Source organism: Cyprinodon tularosa, unplaced genomic scaffold (genome assembly GCF_016077235.1).
Source record: "Cyprinodon tularosa strain WSP-4 unplaced genomic scaffold, ASM1607723v1 ctg116, whole genome shotgun sequence".
NCBI classification, from domain to species: domain Eukaryota; kingdom Metazoa; phylum Chordata; class Actinopteri; order Cyprinodontiformes; family Cyprinodontidae; genus Cyprinodon; species Cyprinodon tularosa.
In genome coordinates, this window is record NW_024037959.1 from 1,542,585 (window position 1) to 1,569,541 (window position 26,957).

General features: G+C 42.8%; 1 protein-coding gene across 1 annotated transcript in view; it reads left to right on the plus strand.

Annotated features, from left to right (window-relative positions):
• Nucleotides 1-380: 380 nt before the first annotated feature.
• mcu (mitochondrial calcium uniporter) overlaps nt 381-26,957 on the plus strand; it is a 69,369-nt gene continuing 42,792 nt past the window's right edge. The window contains exon 1 of the mRNA XM_038307357.1: nt 381-533. Within this exon, the coding sequence (XP_038163285.1) occupies nt 417-533 (117 nt within the window). The 5' untranslated portion in view covers nt 381-416. The remainder of the gene's footprint in view (nt 534-26,957) is intronic.

Genomic DNA, 26,957 nt, shown 5'->3' on the forward strand with positions numbered 1-26,957 from the left:
AACAGGATTATCTAAAACTCACTAAACCTATTTTATATATAAACAACTGGAATCACATCTGCTTCATTATCATTAGAAGCTTTACAGCAAATATAGGGTTTTTATAAAGGTGTTTAATTTCTTCAGAGTGAATGCTGCTGAATGCGAGATTGCATAAATATTTGTTTCATTATTTATTAATTTTTTTTTTTTTTAAGAATGAGTTTCCAGTCAGAGTTTTGTTTAATCTCTGCTTACTGGTGTAACACTGGGCATGTGTTTGCAGAAAGTCCAGCCCCGTACCCCGCCTACCACCCTCCCTCTTCCCTCCTGTGCGTCTCGGTCCGCCCGCAGCAATCTCCTACCCGGTGAGGGTTCCTTTTTTTTTTTTCTTTTTTTTTTTTTTTTTTTTTTTTTTTTTTTTTACTACTACAGAGATGGCTGCGAAAGTGTGCAGATCGGTCCTCCTGTTGTCCCGGAGCAGCGGAGCGGCGGCCGGCAGCCTCCCTGTACTTGTCTCGCCTTCACAGCGGCACCAGCGGCATATAAGAGCGGTAAGTCCCAGGACGCGCAGGGAGGGCTGTGCGGAAATGTGGGGGCTGGAGAGAAGGACCCAGAGAAGCAGCGCTGCTTGGCTGGATGGCTGGCTGGCTGGGTTAGGGGGGGGGGTTGCTAAGGAAGTAGAGCTAACTAGCCTGAAGATTTTCCGCTGCTGTCTTTCTTCCTCTTGATTTCTCTCCCCTCGGAAAAAAAAGGTGAGGCTGAAGATGAGTCAACCGCCCGCTGTTGCTGCGTTAACAATCCTCCCCGGGACGCGCGGTTTTGACAGGAGGCATTGCAGTTTTTTTAAGCGACACCCCGCTGGTTCTGCCCCGTTTACTACACCAAACCCAGACTCTCTGCAGTTCCACTCAAGCCTCCAGATATCCCAGCTTTATCCCCGTTGAACTTCACAACCAAATCCTACTACCGCTGAATGAGGTTGAAGATTTTTGGATAAATTCTCGGCATCTGCAGTGCGATGTGTGGATGGTGTGATTACGCACGGCCACGTCTGGCTGTCATATGTGCTTTAGATGCCATACTAGGTTGGAAGTGGGTTACAGGGTTGGTTTTATGGTCCAATCTGTGTGAACTGCAGCGCCGATGGTGCAGCAGAAACTCCGGATAATGACCCAAAGGAGAAAACTACACATCTGTGCGTGGGTGTGCGTCATTGTGAGGGGAGAAACTGTGCGTACACGCATGAATCTGAAGCGTCGCATGAACATGGCCCGCACTTGGATGATGTCAGACTCTGCTGGCTGCTTTCTCCCCTCCCTGGGTGTTTCCCCGCTCTGCTGGGAGATCCTGGGCTTTCCTGCAATCTCATGCAGGTCCTGGACACTGTGTGGATGTGGGTGCACTTGCAGCTTCACCATGATCCATAATAGAAAAGGAAGATCATTGTGATCAAGGAACAGTGGCTTGTTACTCTATTGGTGAGGTTTTTTACAGCCTCTGAGGTTAAAGGTGCAACAGGAAAATCAAATTGAAAGTAAAAGATTTGAGGGAAGTGTTGCAAGCATGGAGCTTACAGTCCCTTCTTGATTTATTTAGAAATTTGCGTTTGTTTATTCATTTAGGAATTTTAGATTCAGTCAGAAATGTCCACAGAGCCTTTATCTGTAAAGAAGGGAGGCTGGAGCAGGTGGTTGTCATAACACTACTCTACATCCTATAAATGGATAAATGTACTTTGATCAGACATGTGACTTCTACAGTTTTTTATTTAGGGACAATGTGGGCATTTGTATCAACATGGAGGTTATTGGAGTTTTTCCCACCCTCCAAATTTTCAATTCATTCTCCATCACACCATGATTTTTTAAGTTTACATTTCTTCTAATGGAGTTTCAAAAAAGTTGCTGAAATGACTAAAGATTTCTCTGACTGACTTAACACTACAGCACCGCCCAGTAGTCTAGTTGTAAAAAAAAAAATAAAAATAAAAAAAAAGGGGATGGTGGATTTTTTTTTTTTTTGGAAGCAGACATTGACTCATTTATATAGTATATTAATCTAAAGCAATATGCACGGGGTGATTGTTACATGTCAGGTTCGCCGGTCATTGACATTGATCAATGGACCTTACCATAGAACTGCAATCAGTCCCTGGACTGGCATGGCTATCACTGCCCCTACAGCTACACAGCCCGCCAAATGTCGAAAGGGCAATAACATTGCCATTATCGTTCATATATAAAACACTTTACATACTCAGTGATAAAATGTCACAGGGGATGGTCATTTAAGAAGAGCGATGATTTTTAAGATTTTTTTTAAGAAGGGGGATGCCATCCTCCCTCATCCCCCCTCAACTCGAGTATCGGCGCCTCCCCTTGCCGCCGCTGCACACCACCGGTCAGCTGGATGAAAGAAGGCTATGAGACTTTCCCATCCATTTCTTTTCAAGAAAAGACAAATTTGATTACATAAATCTATTTTAAACACCAAAACTTGATCAATCAGTGTTCTGGATGTTTTGATTCTTTTCCCTCCCTGCCACTCGCTGCACACAGCAGCCCAGCTGGCTGAAAATAGGTAGCTTCACTTTTTTTCCCCAAGCTGTAATACAGACGTATTCTGTTTTATGAAATATTTCCATTTGTTAGAAAACATGAAGAGTCACCGTCACTTACCTCATACTGCCATTCAGCTGGCTGGAACAAGGCTGTTACGCCATTCCTTTGGTTGCAAGAAGAAGTGTTTGACTGGTTGTGAAAAGCACAGATAAGCATGGTGCGGAAACTATAACCCATTATTCTTATTTAGGCATTTTAGGAAGTTGTTGCCATTTATAATTACTATTGTTTTTTGTCATACTTATAATGTTATTTTGTATATTGGAGAGGAAAAAAAATAGTAAAAATTTAAATATTTGGTCCATTTTTAGTTAAAAATATTACTCAATCAAGTGGATTTATCAAAATTTATCCTACTAAATCAAAATAAGTGCAACTGTTTTTAGAAATGAGGCTAAATGATGTTTTATGATTTTTTTTTTTTGCAGGAGTAGCAGTTTTTTGTGCTTTTTATTTCAAATTAAAAGCACCTAGCCAGTGATATGTCAAAGCTATTTACCGAGCGTTATCATGTTGTCGGATTCTCATACCGTCCCGTTCTGCATTGGGATCTAAGGGTATCAGATAGAGCTAAGCTCAATAAAGCATCGCTTTAGATATTTTTTTCTACCATCTTCAACAAATCCCCTCCAGGAAGTCCCCGTATTTCATTAGCCTGTGAACTGCCTGATCTCACTCGGTACTAAGTAGGATGTCACAATTTTACGCATGATTAGTCCAAGTCTGAGAGGTATAACTGTGTCTTCCATGTGTTCTATTTAAACCATCAGCGACTCTGCTGCTTGGCAGCATTTTAAAGTTTTCATTTCCTTTCACTCTCCTCATATTACAGTTTTGTTTCTCTTTCCTAGAGTGACTCTTTAGTCTATTGAAGTGTTGCTGTCATTGCTTCTTTATTGCAGGTCTGTCAATTTGTGACAGCTAAGCATCTGTATTCATCTGGGACTTCCCAACTGGAGTAGGAAATCTCTGTTTCCACATCTGTACTTATAAAAACACAGAGGGATGAGTAAACAGTTGTCCTGGAGTGTGTAGTTAGTTTCTCTGAATGCTGCTCATATTGTAAAGCAGTTTCAGCCATGATGGTTCTGATGGAGAGCAGACAAAGGACTCCAGAGACTTCTGCTCTAGATTTCTATTAAGTCAGCTGTCATTTAAAATCCCTCATTTTGACATTTAGAAGTTATTTTCATTGCATAAGCATTCAAAGCTGTATTATTCAAATATAACTGACAATCTTATGTTCATTTTTTTTCAGGGGAACAGCTCATGATGTATTTCCTCGATTTGTTTTCTCTTAAACCACCTTGTTTATCAAAGCTGAGCGCCCAGTGCCTTTAGCTGCCGGAGTCACAGGGTCAGGGCTCACTTCTTGGTCTTAATCCAATCAGAGTTGCAGTAAACTAATTTATTCCCGCTGTGCTCACAGAGTCGGTGCTGGAGTTAGCCGGATTAGCCTGATAAGAGAGTGAGGGTAAGCTTTGTGGATCTGCTGAAGGTGATAAGGTAGCTGAGTGATTGATAAGCCTGCCGTCCAGCTTGACGGTTTCATTAATGTACTCCACCCTTTGCAAACAAAGTGGTTTCTGACCCCGTTTAAGACACCATATATGGTAGATGGGCTTATAAAAACTTTGATGTGATCCAGTGACGGGATTTCACGGTTAGGGTCATTTTGGCTCAGCGGGATAGTTGACAGCTGCAAGGACCCAATTAAAAACAGTTTAAAGCTATTTTTCTCTGATCCATCCATCCATCCATCCATCCATCCATCCATCCATCCATCCATCCATCCATCCATCCATCCATCCATCCATCCATCCATCCATCCATCCATCCATCCATCCATCCATCCATCCTCTGACCTCAGTAGAATTATCTCTTATGCGGAATTTAGTGCATTTATTACTTGATTCTGCTATTCGATCCACATCTGAGCTAAAAGTTCTGGAGTGGTGGTTTGAAAAACACGTAGAAATGTCTTTTTCGATGATGCATTACTTTCTCTTTGAGAGTAGAGTTCTGATCTCTTTGGTCGGTTCAGGTAACGCGCAGAGAAAGTCTCACCATGCACGGAGGGAGTTTCTCTGAGCGGAAGAGAAAGCTGACCCACACTATTTGCTGGCAAAGTGATCGGGCAGTATTTCAGGCACAGGTTGATGGTTACAAAGCGAGTCATTTACCGAACAGATATTCCTTTCAAGCCTGTAACACAGCCTGTGTCTTTGCTGCTGTTTATTATATACTAATAGTTTTCACACCAGGAAATAACAATGCTGGTTAAAACGTAACCTTCATTATAGTGCAGTTAGATTAAACTGGATGGATCGGGACAGTGGAGCTGATAAGTCTTTTACAGGTTTTATAAAATATCTCTTCATGTCTGTAAATAGATATGTGGGTCCTAATCAGTATCATTTCCTCCATTATGTGTTGGTAGCTTGTATGGTCTTTGCAAGTATGAGACAAAGGGTGTACAAGAATAAAGCAGTAGTTTATCTTCGACACTTCGGGTGGCAAAGGATGCAGAGATGTAAATGTCAAAGAAATAAGTAAAGCACATTTACTCCAGGTGAATATTTCTCTGTATTATTCTTCTAACTGGAATATGAACATTGCAAAGAACTGTTAGAGTAATTACTGATTAATCTATTCCAAGTGTCATGAGCCCCGTGTATCAAACTGATGTCAGCCTGTTGGACTCAGTCTGACAGCAGGGGGTTCCCACAGCCGACAGGTTAGATCAACCCATGATACCAAAGAACAGACAGAGCCAGAAGCACAGCTGAGAGAGGCAGGAAGGAGGGAAGGTTTGATTTATTCCACCATATATATATATATATATATATATATATATATATATATATATATATATATTATATATATATATATATATATATATATATATATATATATATATATATATATATATATATATATATATATACAGAATAACTTTGTTTTATCTTGTTGACCTAGAGAAGTATTATTTTTTTTTTTTTAAGATGAGGCAGTAAAGGAAAAATAGTGTTTAGCCACCCGCATTGTCGAAGAGAAACTACTACTTTATGTGTCTCCTATGTGAAATAAAGCGAAACCTTCTAATGAGGTCAAAGATTGGTTTTAATAATACTAGTTAAGTGAAATAAATAGTATCACTAATATATCACAATCAACCTCAGACAGTGACATTTTTTAAATTGATCATTGTAATAATCATTTCATAACACAAACCCATTACAAGAAAAGTGCTGGACATTTGTTTCTTATGTTATTCTTTTAAGAAAAAGAAGGATAATTGGTCCTAATCTGTCTAAAAATGTAGAAAAATCTGTATCATCCAGAAAAAACCTAATCAGCGTTTCTGCTGCTTTACTGTATAGAAACGATTAACATGGTTCAATAATTTGTTTATTCCAATGTACATGAAAAGTGTCGATGTTTATTCTCCAGACTGTAAAGGTTTAGGTTCATATTTGCTGGATGATCATCCAATGAAAAAATCTGGATCTGTTTCCCAGAAGTCTCATGTTTTATCAAACTGCTATTAAAACAGAAAGTAAACTTTAGGCACATTTAAACAGCTTTTCAATAAAAAAATGAACCATTCTCAACATTCTCATTAGTGAAACATCTTTAAACTTTGTTTTAAGCATGGTTTGCAGTCAGCAGCTGAATGAGAGTTCAAAGGAAACGATTGAAGTTGGTACGTTATTTGCTTTGTGTGCAGATGCTCTTGATAGGGTGACACAGTTATTTTCTTGATGCAGGTGGACAGATGTGAGCAGTGTGCATGGCTAAGCTGTGACTGCAAAGATATGTTGATTAGGTCCAAGGTTAGAGTTGTTCTCTAAAATGGCTTTAAAAACGTATTCACACAATGCAGAATTTCTGTCCTGCCTCTTTATTTAAAAACCCTGTTTCTTAAAGTAACTGAGATCCTCTGCAGTTAGTGGGACACGGTAACTAGATAAGCATTTTGGCAACGCCTGTTCCTTCTACAGATTTCAGTCGTTACCATCAGGTGGACAGGGATTCAAAAAGTTTAATTAAAAACAACAGATAAGTTTATGATCTCTAATGGAGAGGCATTGAAATGATCATTACCTATGTGTTTTCCATAGAAAGTACCCCTGGCTCAGTTTTTTGTTTCTAAATTTCTCTTTCCTTTACTTGAGCATTAGCAAAGATATTACTAATTTTGTGCGCTTGTTCTCTGTGTGCTTTCTATGTGGTCTATTTCAATATGAATTTTTTTGTTGGGTTTATATAACCAGGTTATGCTGCAGGCTTCTTCTTGCAGTCACCAAGTGCTTAAGCAGAATGGAAGATTGCTGATTTCTATTAATTAGCATTAAAGAATTAACAACATTTATCTGTTTTTTCTTTTGTGTAAATCTGATATAATTATTCTTTATTGGGTCTGAAATTGACTTTATAAGAAAGTAATGGACTAGATTTGATAGATGAGCTGAAATGAAATTGGACTGATATTGATTGGACCAGCTTGACTTGTTCAGGGCCTTGAAATTACATTTTTTGCAAACATCTGATAACCTAGAGTATTGCTTTTCTTTTTTTTTTCCAATGACATTGCATATTTTTTTTAACACGTTAAGCAGAACTTTTCTACCTCCTGCGTATAAAGAGATGAATTTCATCCCTTCAAAGCTTTTTTTCTTCCAGAAAACAAAGCAATTCTGATCCACTTTGTCTGAGCCAATAGAAAAACCTCCCTCCTCTCTCCCTCTCAGTCCCTGCTAGATCTCCTGGCTTCTGTTTGTCCTGCTTCTCCTGTGTTTCCCCCCCCCCCCTAATTTCCCCGCTCTCCCTCAGCCCATCACATTACAGCACCTGCTCGGCATGATACCCTGTCTCACACACCAGCTGTTTGCTCTGTAGTCAAAGGAATCATCTTGGGTTACGATAGCTCAGGTTACTGGGCTTTATTTAGCGAGTGTGGAAGAAGGTACTCCATGAATGTATGATACAATTAATGTGTTAATCTTTTATATGCAAACTGGATGATGGTATCTGGTTATTGAAGCCATGTTGCCATATAGTGAAAAAAAAGACTAGAGTGATGGACAAAGGCCTCATTAGCACTCTGGAAGGTTTCACCCTTAAAGTGTTAAACGACTGGTGAACCTCAGCCATTGGCACAATCTAATTAGCTGCTTCCCATGTTTCTGTGTGGCCCAGCGTGTCTCCAGTCAAGTCTGAAAAGGACATTAAACTGGGCCAGTGTGTGTAATGTGATGATGGATGGAAGCAACGCTTGGTTACCCGCTTTCTCACCAGGCTGTTTGGAGCCTCTGCTGGGAGGGCAGGTGAGCCAGCGGCTACAACCTGAAGGTCATCGGCCGCCCCCCCTTTATGTCGTTTAGACAGGAGATTGGCCTCATTACTAGGATATTTGGAAATCTGTCCCCAAATAAAACATGTAAAACGTCTCTGTTCTTTGAGCATTTGAAAAAAAAAAAAAAATAAATAAATAAATAAATATTCATATATATATATATTTAAATGAGATATATATATATATATATATATATATATATATAGATATAGATATAGATATAGATATATATATATATATATATCTATATATATATAGATATAGATATAGATATATATATAGATATAGATATAGATATATATATATAGATATATATATATATATATATAGATATAGATATATATATATATATATATATAGATATAGATATATATATAAATGATATATATATATTTAAATGATATATATCTATTTAAATGATATATATATATATATATATCAAACAATTTGTAAAAATTCATCTAAAAAAAAAGAAATTAAGGATTAGAGCATTGATCCACATGAGCACAAAACTTGAAACCTTTGGAGCTAATATAAATAATTATAAAGGCTGTGCATCTATAGAGTGCTAAAGGTCCTACGTTGTCGTAAAACGTTTGGTTATCTAACATAACCCCAGTTCTTAGAATAATATGAGCGAGGTGTCTCGCTATGGGATGCAGCCTCCTGCAGCCCTGATAGAAGCATCTATCTCAATCTGCCAATCCTGATTGGCCGGTGGAAGTGCCCGTCATACGCCACGCCCCGTAGCTCCGACTACTAAAGCGTGTGCGGATCACGGCACTCCAATTCAACAAGCAAACCTCTTCTCGCCGCCCTGCAAGAAGGGTCGTCTGGCGAGACACCTCGCTCATATTATTCTAAGAACTGGGGTTATGTTAGATAACCAAACGTTCTTTTTCATAATATTCACTCGGTGTCTCGCTATGGGATATGGTAGCTCCCGTATTGTCAGACAGCTTATCGAACAAGAACCGGCCGATGGGGAAGGTCCACAAGGTCAGTTATGACTCTAGGACCGCACTGGCCACGCACGGTCCAGACACGTCAAGCATGTAGAACCGGACAAAAGTCAGAGGCGAAGACCAATTCGCCGCTGAACAAATGTCCTGAACGGACACTCCCCGAAATAAAGCCCCCGCGGGTAGAGTGTGCACGCAGACCCGCCGGGGGCTGCAGACCCCTGCTTCCATACGCCAAAGCTATAGCCTCCACCACCCAGTGGGCGAGGCGTTGCTTTGTGATCGGCTGCCCCTTACGGGGCTCCGCCCAGGAGACAAAGAGCTGATCACTCATCCTGAAGCTCTGCGTCCTGTCCATATAAGAGCGCACGGCTCGAACAGGGCACAGCGTGTGCGCTCGCCGTTCACCTGGGGGGGCGGCGAACGCCGCTAGCTCGATCGGTGAACAAGAACCAACCACTTTAGGAACAAAGGCCGGGTTGGGCTTCAGAACCATACGCGTGTATTCCGGGTCGAACCGGGTACATGCGGGGCTCACAGAGAGCGCATGAATGTCGCTGACTCGTTTCGCAGAGGCCAGGGCCAGTAACAGCACTGTCTTGAGAGACAGATGTTTAAGACTGGACCCCAACAACGGTTCAAATGGGGGTCCCTTAAGCCCCTCCAGAACCACCGACAAATCCCACGGAGGCAGCAAAGGTCTGGAGACGGGGAGGAGCCTGCGGGCGCCCTTCATAAACCGACAAACCAAAGGGTGTTGGCTCGCCGTTTTGTCTCCAAATCCTATATGGCATGCTGCTATAGCTGCCAGATAAACCTTAACCGTGGAAAAAGCTTTTCCTTTATCAATCAGTTCCTGTAAAAACGACAGAATCGCTGGTACAGAACACTGAAAAGGAACGTAGTCCCGTTCAAGACACCACCGCTCAAACAGTCCCCACTTGGAGCCATATAGGTTCCTAGTGGAGGGAGCCCTGGCGTTTTGGATAGTATTAATTACACTCTGAGGGAGCCCGGCAGTGGTTAAATTAAGCCACTCACGGGCCAGGCCCACAGCTGCAGTCGCTCCGGGTGTGGGTGGTACACTGTCCCCGCACCCTGCGAGAGCAGGTCCCTGCGCAGCGGCAGCTCCCAAGGCTGGGCGCACAGCATCTGGAATATCTCCGCCAGCCAGTGTTGCGCTGGCCAGTGCGGAGCTATTAGGATCAGTCTGTGGTTGAATGCCCTCACTCTGGCGAGAGTGGGGGGTATCAGGGCCAGCGGTGGAAACGCGTATAGCAGCTCGTGCGGCCAGGCGTGCGCTAATGCGTCTACGCCCAGAGGGGCATTCAGAGTGCTCAGAGAGAAGAACAGCTCGCATCGAGCGTTTTCCCTGGACGCGAACAGATCTATCTGAGCGCGCCCGTAGCGCGCCCATATCTGCTCCACGACCTGTGGGTGCAGCGTCCATTCCCCGTACACTGGCGCGCCTCTGGACAGCAGGTCCGCACCCGTGTTCAAGTCTCCCGGGACGTGCGTCGCTCTCAGGGAGAGAAAGTGGGTACTGCTCCAGAGAATCAGGTCGCGCGCCAGATTGTGCAACATGCGGGAGCGCAGGCCCCCTTGGCGGTTGATATACGCCACTGTTGTCGTGTTGTCCGTCCTCACCAGGACATGGTGACCCGAGAGGAATGGGAGGAAGTGTCTCAGAGAAAGAAACACCGCCGAAAGTTCGAGAAAGTTTATGTGAAGGCGCTGGAGGGCCTGGCTCCAGCGACCCCTCACAGACCTGCCCTCGTGAATGCCGCCCCAGCCTGATAGGCTGGCATCCGTGGTTACCACTTTCCTGGACGAGACGGTGCCCATAGGCACCCCTTGGGTCAGGAAGGACGGAGCTCGCCAACAGCGCAGAGCTGTTATACAGTCCGCTGTGACCGTTATCCGCCGTGCGCCATGACGCACGGGGTCCATTCGGAGCGAAGCGACCCAGCGCTGAAAGTCCCGCATGTGAAGGCGGCCGAGGCGAATAACGAGGATGGCTGAGGCCATCAGACCCAGCAACCGAAGGCACAGTCTGAACTGGACAGACCTGTGCAGACGGAATTGTGACAGGCACGTTCTGAAAACCGTCACTCTTTCCTCTGACAGGCGGGCTGTGAACGGAACAGAGCGCAGGGATAATCCCAGAAAGCATATCTCCTGCGTTGGAGATAGGTGGCTTTTTTCCATATTTATCACAAAACCTAAATCCATCAGGTGTTTTGTGACAATGTGTGTGTGAACCCTGGCTTCCTGTTCTGACTGCGCTAACAGGAGCCAGTCGTCTAAATACGTGGCCAGACGTATCCCCCGGCGTCTGAGCGGGGCTACCGCGGCCTCTGTGCACCGTATGAAAACCCTCGGACTGAGAGACAGACCGAATGGTAGAACACGGTATTCGTAACACACCCCTTGAAAGGCAAACCGGAGATATTGTCTGTGAGGGGGATAAATGGGAATGTGGAAATACGCGTCTTTCAGATCCACGGACGAAAACCAGTCGTTCGGTCTTACTAGACGCAACAGAGCTGCATGTGTCAGCATCCTGAACTTGTATTTCCGCAGGAATTTGTTCAGGGCTCTTAAGTCCAGAATAGGGCGGATTCCTCTCCCCCCCCGTTTGGGGACGAGGAAGTATCTGGAATAAAACCCTGACAGACTCTGTTCGGGAGATACGACAGAAACTGCTCGTTTGTCTATCAGAGCGAGAATTTCCTCCCGTAAAACTCGAGCTGATTCTCCCTGTGCATGTGAGTGTATTACACCGGAGAAGCGGGGAGGGACAGTGGCGAATTGAAGCCTGTATCCCCGGGAAATTGTGCGCAACACCCACGGTGGAGCTGCTGCTGCTCTCCAGCTTTCCCATCTGAGAGAGAGCGGGGGAATATATTGCGGCTCCTGCCCCGCGCCCCCCTGTGGTGGAACCGAGAAATGATTCTCGGGCACCACTGGAGGCACGGTGGAGCGCTCTGCTCTGCTCCGCGGGGACGGCGGTGCCCGTCCCGGGAGCAGAGCTGCAGGGGGCTGAGCGGCCACCCTGCTTATAGAGAGAGCATCGTCTGTTTTGGCTTTTTTTATTATCTGCACCCTCGGCTCGTGGCCTGGCTGTGACAGATTTATTTTTATTTTGACACCATTTTTTCTTTGAACAAGGGTGTGTGACTGTGCTTTTGGACATTCCGCTCGGGGCGCAACCGCGCAGACCTCCGGGGCGATGTCCTTCTCCTCGCAGACCGGCTCTGGGATGGGCAACGGTGGTGTGGGGTGCGCACAAACAAGCCAAAACGGTGGGCCTGCGCAACGGGGAACAGCAGGCTGCACCAACTGAGGAACTGGCGGCTGTCAGGCCGCCCTCTTTTTCTTCCTCGCCTGTGGGACCGAGCTCGCGGCGGCTGTGGGCGGCGGCGGCGTAGCGGTCGTGGAGGCAGGTTTCCCCTGCCAGCCGGCTCCGCGCTCCTTCCTCATCGGAGGGGGCGGACCTGGCGGTGGTGGCCGTCTTGGTACCTTAAAACGCGGCGGCTGGGAGGCTGCATGCGCAAAGGTTTTGCGTTGCACCGGAGGTGAAGGCGCAGGGGCTTTCCGAGGGAGACAAAGTTTGAGGGCCTCGTTGTCCTTTTTCTTTGCCTCACATCTTTGCTGCATTGTGGCCAATGCAGAGCCGAAGATGCCTTCAGGGTCGATCGGCATATCCAGGATGTCATCCCGCTCCCTGTCGGTCAGGTTAGCGAGACTGAGCCATCGCGCTCGCTCCTGGACGACGAGGGTTGCCATCACCTTCCCTGTGGCCTGGACCGCGACACGTTGGATACGGAGAGACAGGTCCGCGATGACCGCCATCTCCTCCCACGCATCCGGGTCTTGCTCCTCAGCAGACGCGCCAAACAACTCCGCTTGGTAGGCAGTGAGGATGGAGAGGGCGCTGAGGGCTCTGGCCGAGAGGGCTGCTGCTTTGTATGCCTTTTCGGTCAGCGCAGACTGGAACCGTTCGGGCTTAGCTGGCAGCGTCGGGCGTCTGGGGGAAGCTGCAGACAGCTGGCTCACGCTGCCTGGGCAGAGGTGCGCAGCTAGCGGGACTTCCACCGGAGGCATGGAGAGGAGGCCGTGGGCGTCCATCGCCTCGCAGTCGAGGGATGCTGCGCCCGAAATAGGGCTCCTGTTGCTGTATGGGCAGCTAGTCCATGTTTTGGAGAGCTCCGTCAGCAACTCGGGGAAGACAGGGAGAAGCTGCTTCACCGCATTTCGTGCCAGGGAAAGCCGTTTGCCTTCGTAGCGGGACCGGGTGGGCTCCGCTATTGCGACCGGCCAGGGAATCTCCAGCTTCTCTGCCGCGCGTTTGCACACGTCGAGCAGGTCCACATGGAGGGAGGGAGCTGGTGAGCTCGCTCCCCTGTCTTCCATGGCGGAAGGGCACGGCGGTTTAGGCCTCTCAGGCTGTGCTGGGGCCATGAAGGTGTCATCCTCTTCCTCGTCCTCTGATATGAGGAACGAGGTGTCGTCATCCTCCTCCATGGGACTGACTTCCAGCACGTCTTCCTCGGGAAACGGGGGGGCATGGAGCTGCTCGCACTGGGCACCCCAGTCGTAGTCAGTCTCCGGGGCTTCCCCAGCTGTGTCCACGTCCTCCTCCGCGGCTGCACCTTGTGCGGCGGTGGGGAGGAATGGATCACGGTCCGAGATGCTAACCTGGCGGGCTAGCCTGCGTCTGAGGCTCTTGACCGTGAACACTTTGCAGTGTCCACAGGAGCCGGGAATTTCTAGGGCCAACCTGGCGTGGTCGACTCCTAGACAGGTACCGCACACCGGGTGGGTGTCTTTCCCTGAAATTTTATTCCCGCAGCCACAAAGACGGTGGTCTCCCCTGGCGTGGGGGTTTTGGACGGCCGCCATTTCCCGACGAGCTGGAGTGCTGGTAGGGAAAGGAACCGTAGCTAGCTGGCGTGCTAGCGTGGCGGGGTCGAGGAAGTAGCTGGTGTGCTAAATGCTCGTCCGACTCGAGCGTCCGTGGAGAGGAGCCGAGAGGGATTCCGCCGTGAAGAGAGACAAAAGGTTACCGGTCCGGTCTGGAGTGAGCGGACAGGGCAGAAGCCAGAGCACAGTGCTAGCGTCCGGCGACGGAAACTAGCAAGGTCCGTCTGTGGGCAGTTAAGCTAGCGAAGGCTCCGACGTGAGATAAGCTCTCAGGTGAGAAGAGGTTTTGAATTGGAGTGCCGTGATCCGCACACGCTTTAGTAGTCGGAGCTACGGGGCGTGGCGTATGACGGGCACTTCCACCGGCCAATCAGGATTGGCAGATTGAGATAGATGCTTCTATCAGGGCTGCAGGAGGCTGCATCCCATAGCGAGACACTGAGTGAATATTATGAAAAAGAACTAAAATTAATATAATTTTGAACAATCTGAACAATTATAATATTTGAGTGACTTCATCATCCGTAATATATGTGCTAAATGCATTAATTTAAATTGAAGGTCAGTCATTAAACCAGCTATGCACAGATCTGTTATTTTTAGTCTGGTATTTATGGTTTTCTTTTCCTTTTTTAAAAATTATATTTATTAAAGATTTACCATTCACATTGAAGAGAGCACTGACAGCCCTGCCTGCTAACTCCAAATAAAAATAAACTCGTATGTAGAAGCAGGCTACATGAAATGATTCAATCAGTAGGTTTGCTATTATTTTACACTTTTCGCAAACATATTTAAGTCCTTATTTTTATTTGTATTCAAAAATTTACATTTTAATGATTTGATGTTGTTTAGTTAATCGATAAAAGACTTAATTTGAGTTGTGCCTCTTTTCGAAAGGCCCCGTTATAGGCGCCTGTTGGATTTATCCGCCAATATTTGAAAGTCATAGACCTGAAAACTGAAGTGGCCGCCCTGCAATTCGTCACAATGAGATTTTTGTCCTGCAGAATATCAGGTCTGCCTGAACATGCAGCTAATGAGCAGGAGAAGGGTGCGGTTGACCTCTGCTTCAGGAAGTATTGATTGCTTGTACCCTTGTTTACCAAAGTTTATGTGAAATAATAAAAGCACAAGAGAGGGATCGATGTTTGCCAAGTATAGAGACACTGACTCTACTTTCTAAGAGTTTAGCCTTAAAAATACAGACAGTAATTTACAGATTAATAGCAGCAAAACCCATTTCCTTAATTGAGGCCCATCAATTTATTAAATATTATACTTTTTTAAGTCCGTTTTTTTTTTTGCACTTTTAACATCTAGATGAGGTAAAATTAACAACTTCATTTGTTCTAAAGTTTTATGTATATTATTTCACCTTGGTTATTCTTGGAGGAGAGATATACAACACATACATTAATAAAGACAGAAATTTATATTTTATTACATTTATTTTGTCTGATAATAAACAAAATAAATTTGTTATACCGTCATTATTCTTCAAATTTCCAATAAGTCAAACTGATATGAATTATCTTTACGTACATTGCCTCTGTTGTTTCTTAGATAGATAGAGTAACCATTAACTTCTACAACTTCCTTAATATTGCAATACATCTAACTGATATAACATGACAGATTTCAAGCCTGAGGGAGAAAATTCACCACTTTTTGAAAAGCAGCAGGAGAGATGAAACCAGTCCAGCCAACAACAGCAAGGAAACTCCTAATTGGAATAGGAAACATCATGCATGACTGAGTCCTATTTTACTGATGGATTTATTTGATGGGGATCGCTCAGAGGACGTTTGGATTCTTATGTGAGGATTCCCCTGGTTTCAGCTTCACCTCCTTTCATTGAAGAGAACCTAGCTGCAGTTTTTCTTGCTGTCAGCAGAAATGAATAGATCATTAATCAAACTTTAGAAGCCCAGAGTTTTATTCAGAAAACAATTATCTGCTCTCTACAGACTCAGATAAAGGCAACAATGGAGAAATCTCACAATTGTTGGAGGAATGTATCCTTCCATACAGGCATGTGGCAACTTGTCCTTTCAAGACGTCTTGGAATAATAGGTAATCTATTGCTTGTCTTTCACTTCACAATTGTCCCTCATTAGGTTGCAGTTTAACCAAAATGGACTCCAGGGAGCCTCGCTGATCTATTGCACAGATCTGATGCAGATCCTGATGCTCAGGACATATCAGGGTTGTCCACCACCCTACAACCATAAACATGTAAAAGGTTATTCTTCTTCAGCTGTAGCCTATAATTTCAATGGATAGCAAGAGGAGCTTTACAAGCTTATCCCAGATAAAGGTAATAGATCAAGTGGGAAACCTCGGCCAAGGTGTTCTAGAACATAGTTTAGTACCTCCAGTGAGCTCTGGGTTTCCAATAATTTAACTTTATTGATCTCACATTGGAGATATTTACCTCTGCATTTAACCCAATCCCTTGGGGGGCAGTGGGCTGCCATTGTGCGTCACCTGGGGGGGGTTAATGGTCTTGCTCACGAACCCAGAGTGGAGGCTGTGGGATTCTAACTGGGTACTTACAACCTTCTCAGAGCACAAGCGCACCACTCTAACCCACTAGGCGAACACTCTTCCCTTCGGCCAACACTTCCCCCAGGCAAGCGTCTCCAGTGTTTCTTGTTTGGACCAGACCAAGATTAGGGGGTAGTAACACTGTCCGAGTAACCTGTTTTGGTACGGTTTTCACAGATTTGTATAAGCTAAGGATGTTTTTCAACTCTAATAATGATAATATTATAACATGCTAAAATATTCCTCTAAAGCAACCCCCTGCTCCCTCAATGCCTGACTCTCTGGCCCAGCTTCATGATGTTCCCTGGTTTCCTCAGCCAGGATGAGGTTTGCATTTGAACTGTTAGCCACAGTCTCCACTTACCTTGGTATTTTTTTCAAAATTACAAACTGCAGGGAAGAGTTTTTTTTTCTTTTAATTAAAACTACATCTGTCTATATCGGTTTGGACTGAATATCTTAGGATTTTTACAAACTGTGCCAGAGAGACTCACATCTCTTAGTTGATTTTTCTTTCTATGAAACAACCCAACCAAATACTGTTTTTATTTTTACTTTCATTATAATTCTTTTTTCTTCCTTAGCCTTTTCTATTATACATCAATCATAGGGAATATTTAAAACATTTAAAGACTGTCAGCCATAACCTGGCAGTGCCTTTAGCCATGCTCAGAATGTTGAATGCAGACGGACGTTGTCACTTTCTGGGAATCTATAGACATTACAGAGTTTTTGATTGGTGCTACATGGCCCAAAGGATCACAGGGGTCTTCTTCAACATATTTAGATGGGGATCCTATAGAGACGCTGGCCTAGATTGTGTGTTCTCCTAAGTTTTTTCTTTTTCAGGGAACTAATTATGCTCTTCAGGGTGATCTTTCTACCAAGGACATGAGGGTGGCTCATGGTTAAACAGGACAAAGAGTGTTGTGGCAATATTGTTGTGTTTGGATCTTTACTTTGAGAGGGAATGTGGGTCAAAGCGATGCCTTATTCTGACTTCAGGAAACTCCCAAATTCCACATTTGAATTCTTTGCTTCATCTTGCAGCTCTCTGCCTGGCTTTACATGTCTCTAATTGGAAACGGATACTCATGAATGCCTAATTACACCAGTGGAGGTCAAGAAGTTAGACTTTAACTTAGTGTGAACTGGCATGGAACACATCCACAGAGTAAATGATCCCCATGAAGCAAGGCTCTGTGTTGTGCTCAATGCGCGCTCTATTTGTTCTGTAATTACCCAGATTGAAGTGCTGCCATGGCAGACACAAGGACACAGTAGCACGGGGTATTCACCATGGAGAAGATAAACAAAAGGTGTACACCTCTGTTAAACAATGAGTTTTAAACCCCTGGAGTTCCTTTGTATTATTTAGATGTGATTAGCAGCACCTGAGAGACTAGGCAACAGGACTTTTTTTTACAATCGAGGTTGCAACCTCTGTCTAATATAGTTGAGGTGGGATTCTTGACGTGCAGTCATGTTTGTATTTTCGTGCAGAACCTGACTCTTAATAAGAAAGAAAAACTAGCTATTTAACTGCTATAAATGAATCAGGAGGCTAAGTGTTGAGCTTGGTCAGTTTTAATTAACCCTCTGTGTCACTACAGGATGATAGACTCACATTGGAATAGACATGCTGGAGAACTCGGGTTTCACGCATGACAGGAAAGTCTGGAGGGATAAACATCGTTTCAGTAAATGTATAAAAAATGAAAGGTTTCACCCACACATCATGGGATGGAATTAGAGTTGGATGCTTAAAGATTATGATGGATCACCTCATCACAGAGGACTGAAATTATTATTAATTATTATTTATCCATATTTTAATATATATAAACGCACCCCTTCTAGGACTTCAAAGTGTTATGGAAATCTTTATGTGCGGCACTGCAGCTGGAAATTGTGATATTAATTCATTTTTTGGACATAGTGTACCATTAGTGTTCTCACCATTTTACATGAGTGCATCTCATCTTTTAAAGATGTCCATCTTGTGAAGGGATTGATCTCCATCCAACTGACTCCATATATTAATGATATGAAAAGCCGGAATGCCTGAATATGGAAACAATAAACTCCTAATACTGCATCTAACCAATTGTCGGCGATTGTTATATGGCATTCACTTATAAGGCAACAATGACTGTGTTTTGGTATATTGTGCAGCAATACCCTCTACTTACATTCAATTAACAGTCAGTTATCTCTGTGGCGTAATTCTCATTGGATATTTGATTTAAATACCATTTAAGCTAGTTGGTCTCCCTGAACAGACCATGCTTTTATGTGACCTTTACAGCTTTTTTACGTATTTCAAGTCCAGAAGTCTAGTATTGGCTTCCCTTATTTATTGTGAAACTAGTTAAAATGTATAAGTTGAAGAATTATAGTACCCCATCCACTATGTATAACCCAGCACAACCATTGGCAGAGAGATTGCACCATTAACCTCTAGCAAATATACTACATATTCTTACAGTTGAAGTCTTTATATTTTCAGATTATTAAAAAAACAAACAAACAAAAACTAAATCAAAAGCATTTTTAAGCATCCTTGGGGAGGAACAGGGACTTTAAGAGAAAATTCACCATAAACAGAAATTTGTACTTTCAGGTTTTGTTTAGAAATCACTGCAGTGATGTTTTGTATAATTGTTCCACCTGAAGGAAGAACGTTTATATAAGTATTACCATTCCCAAACTCTATAACTGTGAGTGACCCTCTGATCACAGCTACACTATATTGCCAAAAGTATTTGCTCACCTGCCTTGACTCACATATGAGCTTAAGTGACATCCCGTTCCTAATCCATAGGGTTCAATATGACGTCGGTCCACCCTTTGCAGCTAGAACAGCTTCAACTCTTCTGGGAAGGCTGTCCACAAGGTTTAGGAGTGTGTTTATGGGAATTTTTGACCATTCTTCCAGAAGCGCATTTGTGAGGTCGCACACTGATGTTGGACGAGAAGGCCTGGCTCTCAGTCTCCGCTCTAATTCATCCCAAAGGTGTTCTATCGGGTTGAGGTCAGGACTCTGTGCAGGCCAGTCAAGTTCATCCACACCAGACTCTGTCATCCATGTCTTTATGGACCTTGCTTTGTGCACTGGTGCACAGTCATGTTGGAAGAGGAAGGGGCCAGCTCCAAACTGTTCCCACAAAGTTGGGAGCATGGAATTGTCCAAAATGTCTTGGTATGCTGAAGCATTCAGAGTTCCTTTCACTGGAACTAAGGGGCCAAGCCCAGCTCCTGAAAAACAACCCCACACCATAATCCCCCCTCCACCAAACTTTACACTTGGCACAATGCAGTCAGACAAGTACCGTTCTCCTGGCAACCGCCAAACCCAGACCCGTCCATCAGATTGCCAGATGGAGAAGCGCGATTCGTCACTCCAGAGAACGCGTCTCCACTGCTCTAGAGTCCAGTGGCGGCGTGCTTTACACCACCGCATCCGACGCTTTGCATTGCACTTGGTGATGTATGGCTTGGATGCAGCTGCTCGACCATGGAAACCCATTCCATGAAGCTCTCTGCGCACTGTTCTTGAGCTAATCTGAAGGCCACATGAAGTTTGGAGGTCTGTAGTGATTGACTCTGCAGAAAGTTGGCGACCTCTTCGCACTATGCGCGTCAGCATCCGCTGACCCCGCTCCGTCAGTTTACGTGGCCTACCACTTCGTGGCTGAGTTGCTGTCGTTCCCAAACACTTCCATTTTCTTATAATACAGCTGACAGTTGACTGTGGAATATTTAGGAGCGAGGAAATTTCACGACTGGATTTGTTGCACAGGTGGCATCCTATCACAGTTCCACGCTGGAATTCACTGAGCTCCTGAGAGCGACCCATTCTTTCACAAATGTTTGTAAAAACAGTCTGCATGCCTAGGTGCTTGAATTTATACACCTGTGGCCATGGAAGTGATTGGAACACCTGATTCCAATAATTTGGATGGGTGAGCAAATACTTTTGGCAATATAGTGTATCTTAGGTCTCTTTAAGTCCCATAGAATCCATCCAGACACTAAATTGGTGCTCATAAAGTTTAATACATGCATTTATTAGAGAAATATCTACCTATATTTAATTTTCTTTTGGTTCTGGCCAACTATTTCTTCTTAATTTTTTCTTTTCTAATGATGTCCAGCATACCATGCTTTAGAAGCAGATTTTTCACTTTGATTGAAAAATAAAAAAAATCTTATCAGTTAAAAATTAACAGATGCTTAGTAAAGTCCAAAAGGTGTTAACATGAACATGTTACTGGATGCATATGTAGACTCTGTGTGGAAGGTGTTCTTTGTTTTGTTGCTTTTATGAACCAAAGCCTTGATCACTGATCAAAGGATGTTTTTTTCCTAATTGGCAGTCTACAGTCTTTCCCAGATTGATTGTTGCTTCTCTGTTCTTCCTTTTTAAATAACATTTGAGCCCATAAGCCCTGGATGCATTTCCAAGCTCTGTCTTGTAAAGTGCAATCTTTTCCCTGTTCAGAGGTACTGGTAGTTTGTGTAAAATGCTTTTGTAAATATCTCAGTTTCTGTGATTCATTGTTGTGGTAGCCTCTGGCTGATGTAAATAAGCAACTTTTTTCTATTGTGTTGCTTCTTTGATGGGAGGAAAAAAGCACTTGAGTGTAGACTCGCTGCAAGAAATGAGCTAATCGATACTAATAGTAGCAGCACTGCTGAAACACTCTCATTTGAATAAAATGGCGGAGTCCTGCAGTCCAATTAGGAGTCAGTGCAACTTAGTGCGTTTATTAATGAAAGTTGACATCCGTAATTGTTGTTCTCGGTCATTGAGTTACTGCCATGGTGTTTGTAGTAGCTGTTATTTATTGTGCAGGTGCTCTTTGGTTAGGAGAAGCTTGGCATTTCATGAAGGCTGACGTCAGCCGAAGCAGGGAGAACTTTTCCCTCGAGGTCTGACTTTTGGTTGCACACACAAAGATGCAGCCCTTATTTACAAGGCTTAATCTGTGCTCTCTGTGTGCTGCAGCCATTCTAGCCTGATCATAATTAGATAACCAAGCTCTTAGGTCAAAGGGCAACATCCGGTTATTTAATTTACTGACAGTTTGTTCCTTTTTCAACGCTTCGTAAAAGTATTCATTCACGTTAAGCTTCCCCCCCTTTTTTTGAGGCTGTCGTTTAGGTATTAAGGAGTTTTATGGGGAAATTTATGTGATGGATCAGTAAAAAGAACTAATTTAGAAGGGACAAGTGCTGGGTGTCAGCAAATAACGGACACATCAGTATTTATAGCCTTTAGAGCAATTTTTGCAGGTTATACATACCCACTGAATGTAATAGGAGCTCCCTTAATATATCCCCTAATGAAAGTTAGTGTGGATGATTTGTTCTTAGCTATTGTTTAAAGGGCTTCAGAGATTTTTATTATTCGGTGTAATTATTGTTTCAGCTTCTTTTTTGGGTATGTTTCTGCCTGCTTCCCACACCGAACAGTTACACATGCTTCCTTGCTAAGTAGCCCTAGCTAATTTAGTCTAATGGGATTGGAGGGCATCATGAACGTTAACATTTTAGGTCTTGTCACAGATTCTCACACTAAACTGAGTATGAACTCTGACTAGCCATTCTATCGAAGCTGACAGGTGAACGTCTTCCAAATGTCAAGTCTTTTGCAGCCTCTTGTGTTTTCATTCAGGGTTTTCCTGAATTTAGCTGCATCCTTCTTCCCATCTGCTCTTTTTGGCTTCACTGAAGCATTCTTACATCATGATGCTGCCACCACCAGCTGCCATCCTTGGGGTGGTGCATTTTGAGATGTAAAGGGTTAGGTTTAGTAAGGTTTTTAAGGTGTAACAGGGAAGCATGTTGCATAGAGAGGCAGTTTTCATATTGTCATTTGTAAAAAGTTGAAAACCATGCACCCTTTTTTTCAATTTTAAAAAGAGGCCCAAGTTTGTATTGGTTTATCTCCCAAAGTAATATTTTTGTCTATAACAGACACTTCTCAGGGTGTTAAAACGTTTTCCTGCCGGTTACTTTGACTTTGTGAGTTGAGAGGAAGACTGTGGCGGAAATCTGCCGAACTGAAAGGCATCTGTGGTTTCCTTATCTTCATTCAACACGCGAGTCTTAAAGAGCAGCAGACCAGCGGTGCTGTCAGAGGGGGTCAGGGACAACATCGCTGCCTGCTGTCTGTCTGCACGCCTCGCTCTGCATGTGCAGGCTCTGCTGGTTCTTGCATCAGCCTGAAATGTGAACAGGGATGCACATGTGTGCTTATTCCAAAACCTGCTGCTTTACTCCTGTCGAAATGGGGATTGTTAGTCAGCTGTTTGCGTGAAGCCTTTAAGGTTGGAGTGGGAATAATATCTCACTGTATTGCACGTCATATTAGCTGACTGGTGGTCCGCCGAACTATAAATAGGTTCATGGAACAATGTTGGAAAATGTATTTCCATGGAGACGGTCTTGGGCGTTGTTATATGCTGGCCATTGTGGAGGAAGAGATTCTGACTAGTGGTGAAAGTATGTGTCATAGCATACCAAGCAGGACAAATTACAGAAAGCTGGTTTCTCTCTGCTGTTTGGAGTTAACTCCAACTACAGCTGCAGGATGCATCCCTGTCAACTCAGCAAACAACACGTGATACTCCGCTAATGTATGCCCTTTGTGTCTAAGTTTACATCCAACAGCCTTGTTTTAATACCATACATGCACGCAGAGAGGGACAAACAAGCGCAGCAGTGTTCCTCTCTGCTCACAAATGCAAACTGTCTTGTGTGGCGAGGCGTGCAAACATGGATTTAAATCTGATTTTAATACCCGGCCTCTCGCCTCTCTCTCTTTCTCGCAACGTTTCTCTGAAGCCATAACCGGCCTTTTTTATAAATGTGCATTATCTTCATCTTAAAAAGTGTCCACATGTCCAACATGCAGCAATGTTACATTACATTGTTGGAAATCTGAATGAATTGTTTGCTGGAATAAAAAAACAAACAAGAAAGCCTGGTAATGGTGTCTAAAGAAAAGAAATATACAAAATCAAAGACAAAATGGCAATGACTTAACAGTTACTTGAACTATTACAATCTCACTGAAAAATTTAAGAAAGTCCAAACTTGAAATTTTGTGGATTCCTATTTAGAAAAGCTGTTTCCATCATCCAGAATCATGTCTCCTCTCTTATGGTTTCTGCAGATTTTCTATTGGGTTTTGTTTCTGGTAAACTTGTAGATTTTATCATACTTGAATCATTAAACTATAAAAAAAAAAAAAAAAAAAAAAAAAACACATCGACCACCCTTACTTGTACTCCTCTTAGGGCTGGGTCACTGGGGCAACAGTCTCCCAGACTTCCCTCTCCCTAGACACCTCCTCCAGCTTCTCTTTGGGAAGCCGGAGTCATTCCAGGGCCAGCCAACAACTATCATTATGTTTCTGGCTTAGAAAACTGATAGTATTTACTCATGCTGCTTCAGTGGTAGGATGGACTGCTGCACTACTGAAAAACATTATTGGAATTATTGAAACATATCTTAAGACATTTGCCAGGAAGTTGAACTTTTGAGATAAGTGATCGTGCTGGAAATTGCAAAACTGTGAGCTTGGTCTCATAAAGGTTTGTGGACGGAGATGAAACTTAAAGTCAGCCAGGTGACTCGTAACACCAGTTCTTTTATGAGGAATGGCCAGAATTCTAGCAAACAGTTGTTAGAACCTTGTCGAAGGATAAAAAAATGAAGCCAAGTCTTACTTTCGTAAAGACAATTTTTTCAAATGCTAAGAAAATGTGTGTAAAATGCAGCCTTAAAGCAAATGCCCTTATTCTGGCCTCTTGCTAATAAAAGTTATGTCAGAAATCCTTTCTGACCTAAAACGGCAAGTTATCGGAATCTATTTTCAAATAGTGAGAAGATAAAAATAGCTGGCTTCTGCTCTACTTATTGGAGATCTAACAGCATCATCTGCAACAGCAAATGTATCCTATCATAATATGTGTAATGATATATTCATAAATACAATATATAATGCAATTCAAATTTTTTCTCCTTTTTCTTTTTTGAATGATAATGTATCTCTGGAAAACATCACAAGATCTTGGTGTTGCTCTGTTGCAGCTGGAGCAGAATGACTAAAGAATACGGGTTTAAAAACAAGATAACATGAATGTTTGCTTATAATTTCTTTTTTTAACCTTTACCGTAAGAACCATTCGGCCAATCAACAAATTGAATCAACAAATTTGTGTGGCATTTGAAAGAAGGTTTTTTTGTTTTTATTTATTCTTACTTCTCTAGTGTTTAACCCAGGGACCATCCTGGCTTTGAGGAGCAGAGTTTAGGAATAACAGTCAAAGACACACATCATGACTGTGTCCGAACATCATTCCTATATAGGGCACTATATAGTGATCATGCCATTTTAGATAACTGTCTGAACGTCTAGAGCAGGGGTAACCATATAAAAAATTAGCTGGGTCCGAATAATGAAAATAAACAACCAGTAAAGGTCCGGAGACGTTTTTAATTATAATTTGTTACTTTAAACAGAATTTAACACTGAAATAAAATGATTTTTTTCTGTATCCATGTTATACATTTTCCATTTTAAAATCTAAAATGTTTTTTTAAGTAGAGAAAAACAGTCATTAAGTTTGGTATATACACAATTTCCTGATAAACATATTTTATAAAACACTTGACCTGACCGTTTTTTTAAGGCTTTTTAAACTGGGTTTGAATGGCGACAAAGCCCTTCTTAAGCACATATCAAGATGTTCATTCGTGATCCTGGATCGTTATTTATTTTCAATTATGTTCATGGTGGAAAATCCTGCTTCACAGCAGCAGGTTGAGCCAAACATACTTAAAATGTGCAGGGTCAACTTTGAGCACACTATTTCACTATTCTGTCACCAGTTCACCGCAGTTCTTCCAGCATTCCACATGTTCTTTCACCATGTTAACAGGAGAAGCGGCGCAAGTGAAGTTAGACACTGTTGTTCGACAATATGCAGTAATTTCTAAGTGTTTTAAATCAGGTTGTGTCCAGATTAGCCAGCGGGAGGGTCGCAATGTGGACCCCGCTCTGCCAATCCTTGACCTCTGCTAGAGGATGAAAAAGAAGTGGACTCGAAATTTCCCACAAATGCACCTTGAAAAGTAGTGATAATCGCTGGTCACTAGATGAGCAGATATATTCCTGACTGCTTTGCGACAGCTCCCTTTGCAAAGCATCATGGGATTTGTTGTACAAAGGGTACAGGCTCTGCGTGGGAGAGTTACATGACCAACAGAAAGCAAAAAATAATCATCATCTTTCTGAACGGTCAGTTAACTGAGTTCACTATAAAGTCCACTATATAGAACCCGCTCTTTAAAGTGATTGAGGGATTAGGGGTTAGGGTGGTTTTTCGGACACACCCCATATCAGCAGCCCACAGCAGCTTCCATTTTATTCCAGCCTTAGACAGTATTTGGAGCATCGCAAACTGAATTCCTTTTATTTCCCAATACTTTCCTCCTAACCTGTGTATCATCTTCTCATGATACACAGGTGCCTGTTTCCAGGTATGAAACAAGAATACAGGTACAGGTTCCTGGAGCTGATGTTAGAGTCCCCCTGTGCTGCTGTTGCCAAGGAAACGCTCCAGACAATCAAAATGTCCTTTTTTTTTTTTTTTTTACAAAGGGGGATTGAAGGTTATCGTTCTCTTAGACTTGCCAATAAAAGAAGCAGCTTCTACGTCAATCTCACCAAGTGAGCTGTATCAGAAAAACATCTCCAGGCTTAGAAATTTAAATTTCATTTATTCTGTATATCACATTTATTATTTATGCTGTATTTAGTTAGATCTAAGAAGGAATGCTCTGCTGTTATTTGTTTCTCTGAGAGTAATTGGACTGAATTGCTGTTTTTTTTGTTTTTTTTTTGTCAAAACTGGTTTGAAGCGACTTGCTGTCTCCATCTGTCACTAACCCTACAAGGATATGAATAAAGTGTGATATTTGCTGTCTGTCTCCTTACTCCCACTTGGCTCATAACTCTTCCATGATGCTGCATTATCTTGTTTCACAAAATGTATTCTTTTTGTTTTGTTTTTCAAGGTAATGAAAATGCCAGAGGAGTTTTAATACCTTTCTAGAATTTATTCAAGCTGACTAGATGGAAGTTGTTTTCTTCTTTGTTTTTTTTTTTTCCTTTTTTTAATTCTTTATATTCAGTTAATGCTGCAAGATTTACTGTTCTACAATCAAGTGGTTATTATGACATCTTAACCCCTTCAATCTTTTCATTATTTTGTTCAAACCACAAAATTATATTTATTTCATTAAGATTATAAAGACTCTTTCAAATAAATGCTTTATTAAGAAGTAGAAGGATTATTTAGAAATTTCTTTACATATCGAAAGATAGGAAAATGGTGACATGCATTTACATTTTATTGCCTTTGCTACTACTCCTTAAGTACCTTGGCATTCAGTTATGAGTGTGTCTATTTTATTCTGAGGGATTATATAGATGTCAAGAAACATTAGTGGTCATGAAGAACAAAAGAAAACAAATAAAAA